This window comes from Pteronotus mesoamericanus, unplaced genomic scaffold (genome assembly GCF_021234165.1).
Source record: "Pteronotus mesoamericanus isolate MK-2021 breed Mesoamerican mustached bat unplaced genomic scaffold, CSHL_Meso_final contig_180, whole genome shotgun sequence".
NCBI lineage: Eukaryota > Metazoa > Chordata > Mammalia > Chiroptera > Mormoopidae > Pteronotus > Pteronotus mesoamericanus.
In genome coordinates this window covers 4,821,863-4,842,146 of record NW_026555076.1, presented here as the reverse complement: position 1 = coordinate 4,842,146, position 20,284 = coordinate 4,821,863, and the positions used below count along the sequence as shown (strand labels likewise).

General features: G+C 33.0%; 1 protein-coding gene across 18 annotated transcripts in view; it reads right to left on the bottom strand.

Annotated features, from left to right (window-relative positions):
• The window catches only part of ADGRL3 (adhesion G protein-coupled receptor L3), a 464,227-nt gene that overhangs the window by 282,830 nt on the left and 161,113 nt on the right, over window positions 1-20,284 (bottom strand). For all 18 annotated transcript variants that reach the window (XM_054566788.1, XM_054566790.1, XM_054566791.1 and 15 more), the window contains one exon: window positions 16,842-16,951. In XM_054566788.1, the coding sequence (XP_054422763.1) occupies window positions 16,842-16,951 (110 nt within the window). The remainder of the gene's footprint in view (window positions 1-16,841; window positions 16,952-20,284) is intronic.

Genomic DNA, 20,284 nt, shown 5'->3' with positions numbered 1-20,284 from the left:
GTCAGAATAATCTGCCATAGTCTTACGATCTCTCCTGGGCTGTATGTGGCAGAAATATCTCTGTGGTTTAATGGTAAATAAATCAGGTAAAGTTTAAATTAGTAGGTGAGGCTCCATGCTAATAGCACAGGCCCTCTGAGAAAGAACTGGTGCAAAAGTTTTCTGCCTACTTTGTGGATTTCTGAGAGGGCTCTAGCTCAAGTCCAAAGCCACAGAAAAGTCCCCTAAGCTTAACCAAAGGCCTACTCCTGGAGAAATCTGACATGAATGAAAATACAGGTGATAGTGTTTCCTTAGAAATTACTAAGTGAACTCTTGAAGAATTATTATTAGGCCAACTCCTGGAGAATTTAGAAATGAACAGAGATCCAGAGTTTTCTTCCAAAAACCTCTGCTACCTATACTTCTTATAGGGCTCTCTCTGATTTTTTATTGAACTATTTGATGTTCCCGCCCACTCTTATCTGTTTTTAAATGATATCAAATGTTTGATTTAAAAAGGTTATTGAGGTCAATTTTTTAACCCATCTCATCACCATTGTACCTTAAAATCTTCATTTATATTCATTTTTTAAATATTTCCTCAACTTCTATATACCCTGGTACTTTTTTTTTTGTTATTTTACACATTTAGCACTATAGTATTTATTTATACATTTGTACTATCTCACCTATTTGGTGATAAGCTTTTTAAAAATAGTGAGGTCATCTTTCTATTTAGTCTTCAATTAATCATTTAATCAATCCTACTTAGTATCTACTATATTTTGGACAATGTAACACATAATGGGATATGAATAAAACAAAAAGATATAGAGTCCCTGATCCCATAGAACTTGAGGGATCTATCACTTATTTTCATGTGGAAGGCATTTAATGAATATTTGTAGAACATACATGAGAAAATCAATTTTTCCTGTGGTAGTTAGGATTGTAAGATATAGTATCTGTTGCAATTCTAATTAAAATATAATCTAGTTGAACTTTAATTCTACTAAATAATTAAATTAATAAAAGCACCTAAATCCCTAATAACAGTGGTAAAAAATAAAGTAGATAATTAAAATGACATTTAATATATTATTTTCTTAAGGAAGGAAAATTAACATGAAGAATAAATATCACTTGCAGGTAACTGTCAACTCCTAGGCAGACAAAACACTATTCTAGAAATTACAATACTTTCTGGAACAGGATATCTCCCCTGACTTTGTGGATTGAAGTCAGATATTGATTCTGAAATGACAAATTTAATCACGGAGTGAATGTTGAGTGAAATAACTCAGACAGACAAAGACAAATGCCATATGATTTCACTTATATCTGGAATCTATAAAACAAAATAAATAAGCAGAAAAGAAACAGACTCATAGATACAGAGAACACTTTGATAATTGCCAGATGGGAAGGTAAATTGGAGGGATGAGAAAAAAAGAAGAAGAGATTAAGAGGGACAAATTAGCAGTTACAGAACAGTTATGCTGATGTAAAGTGCAGCTCAGGGAATACAGTCAATAATACTGTGATAACTATGATCATGTCAGATGGGTTCTAGATTTATCAGGTGCTCACCTCGTAAGTTATATAAATGTCTAAACACAGGGCTGTACACCTGAAACTAATATAATATTATAGGTCATTGGTGATTGAAAAACTAAAAAAAATGGATTAAAAAAACTCTGCCCTAAAAAATTTACCACCCAATGCATATGTTTTGTTAGACTTTCCTCTGTAGTAATACTTATCATAAACATAGCTAATACCTGCTTGTATCTAACAACTTTTTGCTACACTAGAAAGAAAATACTGTAAGGGCAGAAAAATGAGATGATTATATGATGGGCACCTAGATTACAAAAAAATATATACATATAAAACATACTGTTTTGAAGTCATTATTACTTGCTTTGTTTAGAAATAATTGTGAGAATGACATAAGGTATATATTTCTTGCTCAATATTTGAAGTAGAACACTACAGCTTATCAAAAGCTTCTAACTTTTACCAGTTAGAAAACAAATATCATACTTAAGACCTAGAGACATGATTCAATCTCCTAGCATTAGGAGATGCTAGAAATTATTAACTATCTTGACAAAAAATGTTGGACTTCCTAATGCTCTCCTAAGTAGCCTTGCAGTATATGTTTCATGTTACTGTAGATAGTCTTTACCAAATTTCACAAGATGATATTTAATATCAAGCCAAAGAAAGCTAACACTACCAGTCCTTCCTTGCCAAATACTGGAAAATCTAATTAAATAGACATTTGACTTCAAGAAGGCAATGCTGAAAACTAAATAAACTTTATCTTTTTAACCTTATTGACTGACCAAAGTAAGACGAAAACATCAATACCTCACTCACATTGAGAACTCATAGTGGATGAACTTTGTCTCTGTCAAGGATATGATTACTAATGGAGCTGGTGGAGCCAGACTTAAAATCAAATTACTCTGATGTGACAGCTTAATCTCAGACTTAACTTAATCTTTATTTTACCACTTTGAAACTTCTTGGTGATTTAATGACACTGATTTTAAGGGTCTAACATCATAAACTGTAGGCATGCCAGGTAGAATTCCGGTTTGTTATAACTTTGATTTGTCTAAAGACACACAAAATAAAAGAATAAATTTTGGTTGGAGCTAAAGTTATGTATTTCCTTTGAAGCTTTAGAAGAGTGAACATGATAGTTTAAAGGTTAATCTCGTTGCTTAATGAAGGAAACTGAACAAACAATGGATAATAGTGAGTTGAAGCATGGTAACAGAGTAGCATAAAACAAAAAGGTGACTTTTCTGTTATTATTCCAATTATTGCTTTTCTTTTTCACAAAAATGTAGATCATTAGGACTTACAGAGCTAAGAATGAAAGAATTTTTTAAAAATGTCCTTAACGTTAAGTACTTTCATTCACGAATTTTAACATTTTCTCCTGAGTGCTAAAGTACTTTCGCACAGGGAAGCATTATAAAAAATAAAATTACACAATAGTCTGCAGCTATGAAGGGGTACTAAAGATCAAATTGGATCATAACAATTTTCAAGATAAGAACTCACATTTTTCCGTGTGACTAGTCAAGAACATGACTAGTCAGAAACAGTGAAGTTACCTACTATCTATTTATTGAATATTAGGATAACTGAATTCTTCAAAGAATAATAAATTTAACAAAGTAAAATAATAATTATAATATGAGATTCAGTTGGACAGGGGTTCTCCAAAGTTAAAAACAGAATTGACACTATCAGCATGAGAGATAAAGAGAATAACTGAATGACTAATGATCAATAAAAAGGCAAATACAATTCAACAATCAGTACCCTGGCTGTATAGTTATTTATATGGCATTTGAGAAAAAGAAGGAAACAAAAGGAAGCGAAGGGAAGAGGGTAGAAAAGGATTGCCAATATGAACAAAAAAAAAGAAAACTGAGAGGTACAATTAGGGAGACATATACATAGGAGATAATATTTTCACATGAGGCAGAGGAAATGTTTAGCAAAGGACAAGAGGGTAAATGGCCATATTTACAGCCAGGATATTGAAGAATGATTTCTGTGAAAAGAAGTTTTGAGTCAACAGAATGTTTCCAATGATTTTTGATAGTATTGTCGGTAAAATTTGTGGAGGAAAAAGATAGACTGACTGCCAGGAAGTAGCTACTAAATGCTTAAAGTATAAAATCACAATAAAAAACAAAAAAACAAAATCAAACTTGCAGCCTTACTGCCACTATGGAGATTAATTCATATGTGTAACAGTTCCTCCTTCCCCATGGTAGTTAAAAGCTACCTTGATTAAGTGAGCTGTACTACCTGTGAAAGATGTTATGATACTCCCAAAGCTTATTAAATAAAAACTCTCCAACACAAGTGACTATACAGATATTAAAACACATGTCTCAAACATTGGCAAAGACTAAGAATCGTCAAGGGTGTTTGGTCAGTCACTCTGGTGAAGAATTAAAGGTCACAGGTTCAATCCCATTCAGCTTTACTCTATTGCTTGAACCATTAACTCCAGTCAGCAGACAGGTTTTCCTGGGTCAAGCGCCTCACTGCTGTTTGAAAAGATGAAGCAAATGATTCTTAGAAGACCAACTGAAATAATCTTACTAGAAAAGATTTAAACATCATTCATCTTATCGCATACAAAGAAAAATTAAAAAAATAATTTCTATGAATAGAATGACTTAATATACCATCTACATCAACCTGTAAACTAATAAAATTCTATCATCTGACTTCTGTGAAATTCACAAGATATTGTACAGTTAGAGAAGCAAGATGCATATAATACGATTGATCCTGATTTTGTAACTGCACACACACAAATCTATATTCATGCAAAGATTTCCTATGAACACTTGGGCAGAGAGAGAACTATGAAGAATATACAATAAATTGTGCATGTGTGTGTATGTGTGTGTATAAATCCTACCCTTGTAAAGTCACACTTTCTGTATGTATGCATAAAGGCGGGCCTAAAAGAATAGTCACTACCAAGCTAGTAGAAGTCATCTCTAGTGGTAAAAAGTCAAGTAAACTTCACTGTCATCCTCACATAAATTGTTGTAGTATTTTTATTTGATTATTTATTCTTTATGTAACCAGAAAAAAAGACATTTTATTGTGCAAGAATAAGGCAAGCGCCTGGTTTCAATGTCATCCATCAGTCTGAAACCAGCCATGAACTACGCTTTTTCTCCTAGAGATTAATATGCACATTCTATAATCACTGATAACTTGGTTATCATATACACTTTATTAAAAAACAGATCTTTACATGTGTTCTGTACTATTGTACTTTTTTTCCCCTGAGCCATACTTTTTAAAGCACAAATTTTACTTAATTCAAACAAACCTGAGACAGGCTGAATAAAACCCTCCCAGTTGTTTATGCCCTAATCTCCAGAATGTGTGAATGTTTACCTTTCATGGCGAAAGACACTTTTATAGATGTGATTAAATTAAAGATTTTGAGATGACCCTGAGTCATCCAGGAGGCCTAATCTAATCCCAAAGTCCTTATGAAAAGGAGGCAAGAAGGTCAATGTCGGAGAGGCGGAGTGAGAACAGAAATAGAAGTTGGAGTGCGGTGATCTGAAGATGGAGAAATGGGCCACATGCCATAAAATGCAGGCAGATTTTGGAAGATAAAAAGACAAGGACACAGATTCTCCCGTGAAGCCTTCAAAAGGAAGGCACCCTTGCCAACACCCTAATTTCAGACATTGAACCATAATAGTATAAACTTGTGTTGCTTTAAGCCACCATATTTGTGGTAATTTGATATAGTAGCAGGAGAAAACTAATGCAGAAGCTTCACAATTAATAATAGCAAAAGCACATTCTAAATAAGATTGAGTTCTGGGCAAGGGTTACAGAATGAGTGGCAGTGATCACCCCACTGATCAGCTGTAGTTTTTCTGCCTCCTTGTTTCAATGCTAGGTTCCCAACAATGATCCCTACCTCTCGATAAAAAGTCTTCCGTAATCAAGCTAACTTCTACACACATTTTAGGCACCAGGCCAGGGGGCAGTATAATATTTTGCAAAAGATAGGTGGTTAGTCTTGTCAATTCTCAGGCAAGAAAATGTTTTACCTGCTTTCTTTAGCAGAAAGAAAAAGAGCAAAATCACAGGAGTCAAAGAGACTTGTATTCTAATCCCCCTACTTCTGCTCGCCATTCATCCAACTAAGCGTGGAAACGTGGACAAGCTAAGGACTTAACTAATATTTCTGTCTTCCTTATTTTGCTGTGTGAACAAAATGCTATTGCATAAAAAAAGTTTTTAGCATTGGAAATGGTTCAACAGACAGTATCCACTATTAGAAAAATGCTTGCACTTTTTCTCTAGAAATTTCTCTTTCTTTTTTGATTTTGACAAAGAGTAAAGAAAATCAAGTGGAGGATATACAGTCTATTTTTATTAAATACCTCAAGATATTCTTTCTCAATCAGTTATTTCCTAGGACATCAGCTTCTAAGTCACTCCAGTTTCCACTCCAATCAGAGAAGAAGCTTCTAAATGTTTAATGATTAATTTGCATCAAATCATTAGCTAGCAACCATCACTAATATAAAATTAGACCTGAGTTTCTATAAAAAGTTCTATAATCTACTAAAAGAATACAGATCAATGTCTGAATTTTTACTCTTAAAAACACATCCAGAATATCTCAAGTGCTTAAGTAAGGAGTGTATGATACTACTTATAGCTTGGTATTCAGAATTTTATGATTTAGTGTTTTCAACAATAAGCTAAATACTCTATCCATAATGTACAGAAAACATTAAAATACTAGCAAAGTTTTATCAAGCACTAATCGTGTGCTAGAAACTATTTTAATTCTGTCATGTATATTATTTATTTGAATAATCAAAAAACTTTGAAGTGTTTGCATTAAAGACATAAACTAATCATATTTCAAAAGGATTAGATTCATTTGGATATTTCCAGTAAACAATGAGACTCTTCACCCTGTTATCCCTGAAAGAGGAAAACAAGGTCCTGGCTCTCCAGGACTGAGGTGAAATCAAGTGGCCATTATAGGTTGATCCCTATCAGCTCTGGATCTTTAACACTTTTATAATCAATGATAATGGAATTTTTAAGAAAGAGCTCCTACTGTGTTCAAGCTACTGCCTGAGTATAAAGTATTTCAACATTTTAGAAAACATCAGCTGACACCTTCAAGAAGCAGCAGCTGGTAAAATTCAATCAAGTAATATCATTCACTGAAAACTCTTAAATTTTGTATTAGAATCACAAATGCAGGCCAATATTGAGAAATGACAAAGATTGCCAAGTCCTAAAGACACAGAATAGCATTAGGTTTCTTGCTTTACACTTTTCACTCATTCTTAAAAAGGGCAACACGTGCCATCTGTTGCAGAGCATGTCATTCATAATTTATCAGACCTGAGCTTGTATTGCAACCATTTAATATTAGCATTAGCAAATGCATAATAAAATGTAATGAGGACTCCTAGAGCTTTGTTTCAACAATACCCCTAATAATATTCTCCTACTAGGTAGACATTTTTATTGAACTTAAGCTTGGTGAGTCTGGGTGAATAGCTCTTCATGAGTAACACATGAGGATAAGACCAAAATACTGTCATAAAAGACAATTCTGTTAGACTCTGATACACATAAGTATTGGCTACAAGTTCTATTAGTGCTTTAGCACACATAATGACTCCATAAGAATAAAACTGAAAGCCTTCTCTTAAAAAATAAGTGCATTCTGTTTCCAACAAATTTGAATATGATCTTTCTTCCTGAGCCTTCCCTGTTATCTTGATAAACTTAACATGGGTGAGTTCTCTAATTGGTAAGGGGAACATGGGAGAGCACAAGTCAAGGGAAGTCACAGGAAACCAGGTGGTATGTTCTGCCTTTTGGGAAAGATTCATTCATCTTCCCATAATTCCATAAAATTTTTTTTAACTGCAAACAATTTTGGAATCTGAAATATCAATGTTACTTATTTCAAGCTACTCTAAAAATTGAGACCAGCAAAATCTTGCCACATAAATTTGAATGCATACACGAAGGCTTCCAAAACAAATGGTTAGTGTGAAGATAAAAGCAAACTGTGTATACCACCTTCTCTAAAAAGGTTCACTTACCGGTAATTGTGAACTCAACTTACGAAAAAGGCCATGAGGCTTAAAATCAAGTCACATAAGCAAAGACATTGTTCTTTCTGTCTTTGTTTTTAAATTACATTTTATTGATTGTGCTATTACAGTTGTCCCAATTTTCCCTCTTTGCTCCCCTCCACCCAGCACCCCGTCACTAAAACTACCCCCACATCATTGTTCATGTCCATGAGTCATGCATGTAAGTTCTTTGGCTACTCCATTTCTATACTGTACTTTTCTTTCAAAATAATGAGAAAGTTGTGGGGTTTTTTTGGGGGGGAATCTCGAAATACTATCATTAATTGCATTAATTATAGGACATATTAAAGGCAAACAGAGACCAAATAATCAAATAGTCACATTAGGATCATTTTGAATCCTAAAATCTTTGTGGAAGTATTTGAATTAAAATGAGAAATTGGATTTGAATGCCAAATTTCAATTAAAGAGAATATATTAATTAGGATCTTTTGTTTTATTTTTTGAGGGTAAGTCTTAATCACTCCTTCCATCTCTAGGCAATAGAGAAATTACTTCGAAATTTAAAGAAACAGAGTAGCATGTTGGAAAGACAACTCGAGCAGCAATTAAGAGTCATTGAGGTTTAACTGTATAATCATTGACTATTTCATTTATTCTGAGTCTTAGGTTCTTTATAAAAAATTAAGAGATGGGTTTAGATTGCTTTATAATTAATTCCACTGTTATTGCCTAAAGACAGTATGTGAAGACTCACAAAGCAGATGTTCCACCATTATTTGTTGAGTTAAATAAATGACATGGCCAGGGTCCACCTGGAGACATTTGAGGAGACTGGCACCTCCTTATCTATTGCTATCTAATTGGAGAAATGGGGCTGCAGATAAACTAGTACTAAAAGCGAACACCAGCAGGAAAGTTCATGCCCAAACTTAATGGCAAGCTTGGGTGTGATTCATGCAATTACCATTACCAGCACATTCAGTCCAAAGGGGATGCAGATCAGAAAATGTAAATGAGAAGAGAATCCACAGAAACATAGTGAGCTGAGTGCGGATTCAAAAATTTGCCTGATCTGCCTTAGTATCACTTGGCATGAAACAGAACAACCTCTTAAGTGGGATCTGGTAAAAGCACTAAATCATATAGAAGATGCCCTTGTAACTAGCTCTGAAAAAAAACTCAAAATCCAGAGGTGATCCGAAATAAAATAAACAAATAAAGACTGAAGACAGGGGTCTGGTGGGCAAAATTAGGAATAGTCAAGAGCAGGAGACAATGCTGACCTCACCGATGCCTGGGGCTCCTCAAACCCCACGGTAAGGTAACAGCATTACATAATTCCAAGCCCCGGTGCACAATAGCACTGATGGTCAAAACACTTCAAAAAGTGTTGACATTCAACAGCCACATTAATTTGAATGGCCATAATATACAGAGTGTTGCTAATATGAATGCCACTGTATAAAGCTTTTTACATAGATTTAACTTTAATTTTCATGGAAACTGTGTGAAGTGATTATCATCCCTATTTTTCTAAGTGAAGAGAGTCATTGACAAAGCAGTAAAACAGCGTTAATATTTACTTCAAAGAGAACTGAAATTCTAAGGCTCTCTTATCCGGTGTTATCCTCTCTCAAAGGCAAAGAGAGAGAATATGTGGTAGGCCTTGACGGAGACCCCAAGTAATTATTAGAAATAAACCTTTGCATTGGCACACACTTAGAAACAGCCACTTCTTTTTCCTACCTATCACTTACTGTTCTGTTCTGCATTGGTTTAGGTTGTAATTGAAGTAGTAAAGCAATTAGCATAGTGAGAAGAAAACATGTATTAATAAAGACTAAATACTATTGACTTCCCTTCCCAGTCTTTCATTTTATGTTAATCTGATTACTTGAAGGATGATAGAATGATGAAGAGATTATGGGTTCTTAGAAGTTAGGAACCAGTCATATTTACATCATCAGGGGCATTTGGACATTGTACAATGTTTTAAAGTTAACTAGGTTTTCATTTAGTGTTGGTAAACTAAATTCAATTACGAGATACAGAGCAGACGTGGAAGCCCATAAAGATGGACTTAATTCAAGGTTTACAGGTTGGTCATTATGAGAAATTCCTTTATATTTAAAGATGTAAGAAAATGTAAATGCACACTCACTACACTTACTCATCTTATTTACCTAGCTCGTATATTCACAATCCACTTCTTATTTACCCATTCACTATTTTAGCTGCCTCAGCTATGGTAGATCAGTGTAAGTGTAGATAAGTGTAATACAGTAAAATTGATTTTACTGAGCACTCACTGGACTTAGATTTGCCTTGGGTTTGATATATTCATAAACATAATTAAAATGACATTTGCCTATAATGATATACTGCACATTCTACATCGGGCCAGTTCAAGAGAGACTCACCCCCATCTTAATCGGATGGCATCAGGTATTAGAATAGGCCAACCTCTTCCCAATCTCAGGGTCTTTGGAACTGACAATCTCTCTGCTTTCAAAGTTCTTTCCCAGGCCCTTTGCCTGACTGTTTCATTCTCATTCTTTATGTTTCAAATATTCTGTGTGATGAACAGTCTTTCATTACCTTACATAAACTGGTCCTCTCATTGCTCTCAATATCATGCAATCATGTCTACTTTCTTCTTGCATTTTATCTTTGATGAGTATATGCATTGGTTCATGTGTTTATTATTTGCCTTAGTCATGAGACTGCCAGCTCAAAGGGCCAAAATCTATTTTTCTGGAGCAATTAACATAGTGACTGACCCATAACAGGCACTGATAAACTTCTGGTTGAATTATTGTTGGTCCAAGAAGTTATTGTTATATTTTGCAAATTAAAAAAATATATATGTAGTAATGATTTAGAGTGCTTTTACATCTATTAGCATTGATTAGATCCAACTCTAGAGCAAGAGTTGCAAATTTAAGTATCTTCAGAAGCCAAGAGACATTTTAAATGATTGTGGTGCACCAGGTATAATACAGTAAGTGCTGGAAAGCACAGCAAGTAGTAAAGAACAGGACCTATTTAAAAAGGGCAGCACCTACCCAGCTCTATCTAGCTTATTGTTGCTCAAGACAAAGCAGACTCAGTGTTACTCCAGACTTTATGTTAAACCTGACTTGTAGGTGTCAGGCAGACCTAAGGAATCCTCTGCAGGCTGAATATGGCCCACAGCCACCAACCTGCAGTCCTTGCTCCGAAGTCCACTAAGAGGTCTGAGGTCTAATCACATGTAAGCTCTCTGCCAGCCTCAGTCTCCTTTCTTGGAAACAATACCTTGACCTTATACACCTTGATGAATGAACATAGGTCATTTCAGGAATTAAAGTAGATGGATCATTTTTGAAACTGACTCATCACAGCAGAGTCCCTAAGAGACTGTCCACCAATTCTTGCTCTCTGGATTGCTGGATAGTATTTTTTGGACCTGGTCTTCACCATTCTTTCCTTTGATTCTGGAACTACTACTTTGTATCTGCTTCCCCTCCCCTCCCCTCAGAAATGCTTCTTTATTTTAACTTAAATTAGTCAAAATTGGTTTTTAAAGACTCCCAAACAATCATTTCTTACTAATATAACAGTTAATTACATTCAGAAATAGTTGATTGTCTCTGTGCTATACACTGTGATGCATATTAGGTCTCAGAGAATCACAATATACAGGAAAGTCCACAATTTCTACCTTGTGTTTTGTATTTTATACAGACACCAAACGGTTGGTTTTGGTTTTACATTTACCAGTTTCTGATACATTGTTCTGTGTGCCAAAAATGATTGTCAAACTCGCTAAAGTCTATTCATTCTTTAAGATTCAGCTAAAGAGTCATCTCTAGAAAATATTCCCTGAAGATACCTGCCAGCTACCCCATACAGACACCCACTCTGGATGGGTGTTCCTTCTCTGTACACTGTTACTATGAAAGGCTTAATTGCTTTGCTGAACTAGTAACACAGTAACTTTGGGACCTGGAGCCCCATTTGGCTGAATTCCTTGAGAGGTTAATCTTTATCCTAGCTTTCTATCCTAATGTTTATCATAGTTGCTGGTCTGCAGTAGATGTTGACGGATGGAAGAAAGATAAAGTGAGACACTGAAAGCAAATGGTATAATGTAGTTGCAAATAATTTCCATGAACATTCGAAGCAGCCAGACAAACCTATGGGAAAGTTTAGTACAAGGAACTCCAAGAAAATATAGCCCACCTACCCTTCCTGGTTTCTAAAGTGATGATAGCAATTTTTAAAGAATATATAATATTTTGAGCATACAAAGTTTAAATTAAATGCTAAGTAATCACTGATCCATTTGCAAAAGCTTTATGGATTATCTTTTAGGGGTGAGATGTTGTGAAATATAAACTATTTGACAGAAAGAAACTAGTGAGAGAGAAAAGGGAGAAAACCAATATGGTTCCTCTTGTTAAAAATATTCTAAAACAAAATAATTCAGATATTGGAACTTCTCTTACAGAAGGAATGATATTTAAGGGCCAATACTTACTGTATTATATGGAGGTATGTAGAAGACTATGAAAAACAAATTTGGTCCTAGTAGCATTGAAGAATATAATCACAGTCACCAAGCAATTTGGAGGAACTAAAATTCATATAATCTTCATTTTTGTCACGGATCTTCCCTTTGAATTAATAAGGTTTTGTTTGTAAACAAGAATCTCTTATATTTATTATTTTAGCAACAGATACTTCTGGAGCTACTTAACTAAACTTCCTTTTTCCTTTTAGTCATTCAATATATATGTATTTAATGTTTTCTATATGTCAAAAACTGAAAATGGTATTGAGGTATATTGAGAATCAGATTATGCTTTATCATTTCTGTGATATTTTAAATATTAAACATATGGGTCCATTTTAGCACAATCAAGTTTGAAAATATGCAATTACTTATTTATAGGATTGAAACCAAAGTATGCATATATTAAAATATGCACTTATTTGAACATTAGTTGTAAAAATGTCATTATTTAAAATAAGTTCAAGACTTTTGTTTTAAATGCTAACAATACATTTTTCTTATAATTGAGAAACTAAACTAAAAGATTATATAATTATTTTTAAATATCACTTTTAATAATTATTTTACATATCCTTCCATAAAGACAACCACCCATGTAACTCTTCAGATGGCTAATGTAACCGGTGAGAAAGTCTCTAAGTGCTATAATATAAGATTGGTTTAATCAAACACTGATTTCAGTAGCTCTCAAAATTGACTGCTTCCTGCCTCCATTTCTGAAGGAAATCCATCATGAAAGAAGGTTGTTAGAATAAGTAATGTGTGCTTTGTATTTCTGAAACGAGGAAACAAAAATTGAAGAGAAAGGCTAGATAGTGAAAGAAGATGAGCACTTTTTGAGTTTAATGTGCGTGAAATTGTATGCCTTGGAAGAAAGACAAATTGTCAGCAGGATACAAAGTAAGTTTCTTTGTATCAGAAATACTCTATGTAGGTGGTTAGTTGTTTTATTGTTTTCTCTCTAACACAAGTTATTCCTGTAAGCTGGGTAAATGAGGGAAGCTGTACTTGAAGACGCCACAGTTTTATCCAAATCACACCAGCAGGGCTGGGGGTTGGGTGAGAAGGAGGAAGCTAGGAGCAAAACTGTGGCATTGGTAAGTGCTGAGGGGTACCCTGTGGGATATCCGGGTCATCTCCTGGGGAGGAAATACCGCTCAGGAAAAAAACCTAACCTCAAAAGAAAACACAAAGTCTGTAAGTCACACTGGAACTAGAAGTGTTACAGGAACAGAGAAAGGTATTGATTTCTCTGTCCCAAATTTGGTCACAAACAGGACATCTGTGAACCCAAACAAGAAAGTACAAACAGGAGGAAAAAAGATAAAAGGTTAACTATAGCAATTCAAAATAACTGAATATAAGACACTCAAAGAAGGTGGCCTCACTAAATTGTTTACAATCACTAATTTTTCTTAATTTTTTTTCAGATCAGTATCTTTTTTTTTAAGGTTTCTTTTTTTTAATAAAGATTTTATTTATTTATTTCTAGAGAGACGTGAAGGGAGTGAGAAAGAGAGGGAGAGAAAAACATCGATGTGTGGTTGTCTCTTGCCTGCCCCCAACTGGGGACCAGGCCTGCAACCCAGGCATGTGCCTTAATTGGGAATCAAACCGGTAATCCTTTGGTTCACGAGTCAGCACTCAATCCATTGAGCCACACCAGCTAGGGCTGATCACTATCTTTTAAAAAAAGTCATACTGTATGTTTGATGCAGTCTAAGGTTCTTCTAAAACTATCATTGCTAAATCATGTACCTACTTACTGACTCTTAAAAATATGTGAAAAAATTATTGCAAGTTTCCCTTTGGTATTTTTAACTTTATTTTTTTTATTTTATTTTATTTTTTTTATATTTACAGGTCATTTTATTCTTTTTTTTTAATTAATTTATTTACTTTTTAAATACATTTGTCTCTGCCTTCCCCCCCCTTTCCCTTTATATTTTTTCTGTGTAATACAAAGAAATTTGTTGAATGTCTTAATTATCTCTGATATGCTTAAATATCATTAATATTGATATGTTTTCTTAAGTATTTTAGTTTTTTCTATATTTCTATTTTTCCATATTTTTCCATGAAAAAGTATTAACTTAAAAATCAATATTACTATGGAAACACAAAGAGTAAGTTTAAAAGAAAATATCAACAATATTTGTCCACATATCAATATTAAGAAAATATTTATAAATAATAAATATATCACTATATACAATGAAGTCTGTCATCTTAAATTTAAAAAGAAACTGGATATCACTGAATTGTGTAAGAAATAGAATTTAATATTATTTCCTTGTTTATTCAAGGTGTTCAATTAGAAAATCGTCAAACATTAATAAATCTTAACTCTGAAGTTGATATTCTAATAATACAATAGGAATATTTTAACAAGCATATTAAGCACAGAATTTACTCTTTTAATACAAGTAATTTAATCAATTTCTGAATTTACTGCTTTGCTAAGAGACTCGTTCTAAATGGTGGGTAGCATTTTTTTATGGAATGACCTACTTTATGCCATAAGCTTTCATTATTCCTTCATGCTTAGAAAAATAAGTTTGCAGTGATCCATCTGTTTCCAGAAAGACATACAAACCTCTTAAAATAAATAGCAAAAGAACTAAGAAAAAGGGTCTGAGTCTTTGGAGGACTTGCTTCCCCCATGTGCTATTACTGTACTGATAAAAATTATGTTAAATATTGAAAATTTGCTAAGTCATAAAAATATAAAGAACAAAATCTTTGAGGACTTCCATAGCAGGATCCTTAAGAACAGGTTTTGATGACAACTCAAATCTTGGCTCTGCCATTTTCTAGCTATTCTGCATTTTTCCAAGAAACATTTACTGCTCCAATGGAACCTCAGTTTCCTCTCCAATAAAATGGTAATACTCATACCTAACAGTGAGGACATTGTGAGAATTAAATAAAATGAGGCATGTAAATATTTAACCCATGTTGTAAATGGCATGCGTTAAGTGTCAATAAATGATGGCTATTATAAATAAGTGAATATTTTTGTCATTGGGAAAGAATATTTGTTTTATGTTAGAGAAGAAGAGCTTAGTGTTGATGAAAATCATAATTTACTGAAGATCAGGGAAGATCTCCAAGGTGAGAGCCAGAAAATTTTATTAGCTTACCTGAGCTAAAGGACCCAGGCTTCCTGATCTCTGGTGATCTTTCTACCAAACCAATCTACCTTTTAAATGGATCTCTATAGTTTATTTAAATGGTTTACACTTTATTTTGGATTGCTTTTTAATCAAGTTAAACTTACTAAAGGTATTACCAATTTATACTTTAAACTGAAACATACTAAAGATAATACAAACAAATGCACCATGCTACGCCATATACGTTAAACTGGACTTCAAATATTATTTCTTTAAACTATTACTAATGAGCGAAAAAAAGCAGTCAGTATGAGCTTCGTATTTTCATAAAAAGTTCCCTGAGATAGCAATGTAACAAGCATAACCTCAGTCCACAGTTCAGTCAAACCAGACACTCAGGTTTTTTATAACAAAGAAAATTAGCTTTATAAAATTTCACTAAATTTTCTCTAATCAAATGCACTATCAAGTAAAGCACAAATAAAACTTTGTCTTGTTTGCTTTCATTATGATTTTAAAATTTCAGTTCCCTTTTTGCTGGTCAAATTGTTCACTTATAAGTCTTGAGTAATGTGCTGCTTCTTAAATAAGCAGAAATGAAGCAAGCCTGTAGCTGTCTCTTGGCAGTCATCTTGCTTATCTCTAGACACTTTGCTTTTTCTGAGATGTCAAAGTTGGAACTTTGGTTTTGTTTATGATCTTAGGTGTTTTATACCTCTGGGATAAGCTGAATATCTAATAAAGAATACAGGATTCCCTGAGTGAGCTTTACTAAGGAACCTCATGAATAATGAACTAGATAGCTCAAAAATGTTTTTCTTTCAGATGGTGATATTTCCCTTGGGTAAACAGTCAGAAAATGTTTAATTTTTCATCGTTTGATTCTTCATTATTCCTAAAGAAAAAAAATAAGTTGTTGGTATATGCCATATCTGACATAAAGGTTACAAAGATCTACTTCATGTGGCTGTAAAAGATACCCTTTGAAGAGTATTTTAGTTCATGTAATTCTACATTTTCTCTTCAGTCTACTCCGTTTTGATGAACATATTTTTATTCTTGAAATACTGACAGCACAGGAAACTTAGATATAATTGCTTCCATCAAATTAAAAAAATTATCAATTTCTATACATACATATAGTTATACACATACACACATAAGTGAATAGACGTGTTATTCACTTTCACTACCTTTTACTTGGACCTGGAGGAGTGTAGTATTGGGATACCACTTTTCAGCCTTCTTCTAAATGTTTCATATTCTTACATGAAGAAATGAGCTTTAGAACAGATACCAATGTACAGAAATGTGTAGCCAAAATTAAATGCTTCAGTATCATGTATGCAACATCTAATTCCTCCAATAGTGAGAAGGCTTTATGATCTTGAAAAATTAAAATTACCAGTTTTGTCATATAATTTCTATTACTTTAATGTTTTCATTGAGAATATTTTGTCAATGCATGCAAAACAAAACTTAATATCTTTTCTTTTTATAAGAAAATGACAGGAATATACATACTGTAAGGGACACATTCATACTGCACTTCAAGGTATTTATAGGTTCCTGGGCACGGGTCTGGAAAAACATCAGGACCTGCCACGACTGCACACTGGGTTCTGTTATTGCACCTGAAGTCAAAAGAAAAAAAAAAAGAAAGAAAGAAAGAATATGCTTATGCAAAGTTAAATCATTATCAACATCAATACTAATTTTATTTTGGTTCCTGTTACACCTATTTAGGATTTTAGACTTATTAAGGAAATTCTATAACATACTTTAAATAAACTAGAGATAAAAATCAGTTTGTTCATTTTACTTATATTAACTAATTTAATATCTGATTGAACGCAACCTGATTTTGATTTAAAAGTTTAATACTGCTTAAGCAAAACTGACTGGTAGGAGAGACTCACTCTCATTATAAAATCAAATTAAGGAAGTATAACTACAGAGTTTTATTAGCCAGTTGTAAAATAAACTCACTGATTATCATGACAATCATTTTAAAAGCAAATATGTTGTTAAAAAGGTTTTAGCCAAACAAAAAAAGTAAAAAGTTAGTATTTAAATATTAAAATATACTTAAAAATTAATTTATATTGTTTAATAATTATTGCATAAGTGAAATCATTTTAAAGAATTGATTTTCTACAACCTCTCCAACACTTATTATTTCTTGTCTTGTTGATAATAGCCATTCTAACAGGTGTGAGATGGTATCTCTTTGTAGTTTTGATTTGCATTCCTTAAGAGCTAGTGAGGCAGACAAAAGGAACCTTAATTCACTGCTCCTGGTAATATACACTGGCAGAGCCACTACAGAAAGCAGATGGAAGTTCCTCCAAAAATGAAGAATAGAGTTACCATATGACCTAGCAACTCCTCTTCTGGGTATCTACCCCCCAAAATTGACAACATTTATTTGCAAAGATATATACACCCCAGTGTTCATTGTAGCATTATTCCTGATGGCCAAGACATGGAAACAACCAAAATGTCCTTCAATGGCCGATTGGGTAAAAAAGATGTGGTACATATATCCTGATAGAATACTACTCAGCCACAAAAAAATATGAAACACTGCCATTTGCAAGAAGATGAATGGACCTGGAGAATATTATGCTAGGCAGAGTATCAGACAGATTGCACCCATATGTGGGATATAAAACTGAAAGCAACAAATAAAACAAACAAGAGGGTAGGAGGGAAGAAAGGGTAAAGGGAGTCAATTATATGGTGACTGAAAGAGACTTAATTTTGGGTATAAACACATCATCCAATCTACAGATGATGTATTATAGAATTGTACACTTGAAACCTACATAATTTTATGTATCAATGTCACTCTAATAAATGTAATTTAAAAATGAGAAAAAATGAATTAATTCTCATTTTCTTATGTTAAGCCAATTAATAACCCTAAGCTTACAGATTATTGTTCACAAATGCCAATATTCTATAAGTTAAAATAACTTTAAATCTCTAAAGAGAATAATGAAATATTACTATTGAAACTAATACAAACTAGACGTCTTCTGTGGCAATGGAGCTAAACAGAACTGAGTTAACCTGATTTACTCATGGGTAAATAAATACACATGTAATAAAATTGATCCCTGTTCTGAAAAAGACACCCATTTTTGAGTGGGCTTGTTATGGTAAATTTTACTAAAAAACTTTCTAGATTCAACAATATCAATTAGCAGACATTTCTACAGAAAAATAATTATTCTACCCAAAATATTGACACTATGAGAACAGGATGAGACATTCTAGTTATCTTGTGTTTATATTCTTGCTTATTCATCTCAGAAATATTATACCTCAGGGCTAGATTTTTGTGTTAATTTCTTAAAGAGATGTTTCATTCTCTGAAAAAAACCTTTACTCTGATTCCTTGCTAGCACACTGCCAAAGTAGGCAGCATTTAGGGCAGAAATCATTTTGATTTAGAGTAAAATGCTTGTGTTTATTCAAGGCTACTATTTGTCAGGCTTAATGAGGATTTTATTTAGTCCCTAAATTAAAATTGATTCTTTATTGAATGTCTTAAGCTTAAAAATATATTCTGCGTTATCAGTGAAAGATTAATAAAAGCCAATATTCTGTACTCATCAGGCAATTTTGCATTACAGTTAATCCTGAGGGTCAACACATTCTAAAGTTCGCCTGTGTAGATTTAATGTCTGAGGATGATGATCAGACAACCAACATACAGTAACATTAAAATACATGTAGCTGTCTTCACACATGCACTGCGATCAGGTAGCTTGACATTTTGGTGTATTCAGACTTTTGAAAAAAATAGCAGAGCCTCCCTATCACATACAAAACTCATTTCAAGAAGCTGTCTCAAGTTAAAAGATATCCTTTTGCAATTAAAGTAATATAATTTTCACATTACACCTTAAAAATAAACTCATATCTATCTGAGGATTTCATACAATAAGCAGCTATATAAACTCTGTAATTTCTATAATTATTATAGAAAATTAGCTATAATTGGAACACAGGTAAAGCAGAAATAATTAAAAAATTGAAAGAACTATACACATAAAATGTGATGGTGTGTAAATATTCTGTAAATACAATGTCATTGCTGACCTCCAGTTTTTGGCCTACTGTTGTTTTACTTTGTATTATTAGACCTTTTTTCGAATTACTACATATCTAATAATAAAATTCACTTAGAAGCTGTGTCCGTTCTTGTAACTTTCAGATATAAATATTTAATTGCAAATATTTTATTATTTAAGTAGTCAATGTTTAATATCAACAATTAAGATTACAATTCATACATGTAAGTAAGGCATAAAGGTTAAAATTTATAATTATAAAAATGTTTATTTCACAGAGAGTTGTTTTGAATCAGAAGAATTTCAAGTGATTATATTTGGATAGACTGGATTAAAAATATAGTATGGACACTATACACATCGTCCATCCATCCAATTATCTAAATATGTGCATTGACCAATTTGCACATTGCTTAAGTTTTTAAAATACTAATGATTAATGTATACATCAGAAAAATGAAACAAGCAACCATTTGTTATAAACCAGACACTGCTGTGAGGTGGCGTATGAGAAGAGATATATAAACCAAAAGATGCTACACCAATAATATATTACAGTCGTTGTCATTGCTACGTTACATAAAACAAAAATGTGATGACAACGACTATAATATATTACTGGTGTAGCAATGTTTTGGTTTATATACCTCTTCTCATACACCATGTCATCGCTACTTTACAGAAAACAAAAATGCTTTACAACATTCTCTTCTAAAAATAATTTAGGCTCTATTACTATTTCTATATCAAATATTTTTTATAAATTAAGATTCTGAGTAACAAAAAGGGAAAACTAATCAACCTCTGGAATATTACCTATCTATAAGATATATTATAAGTTGATTATTTAAAGACTAGCTGCATTTTAAAATAGGAGTTTAAAAG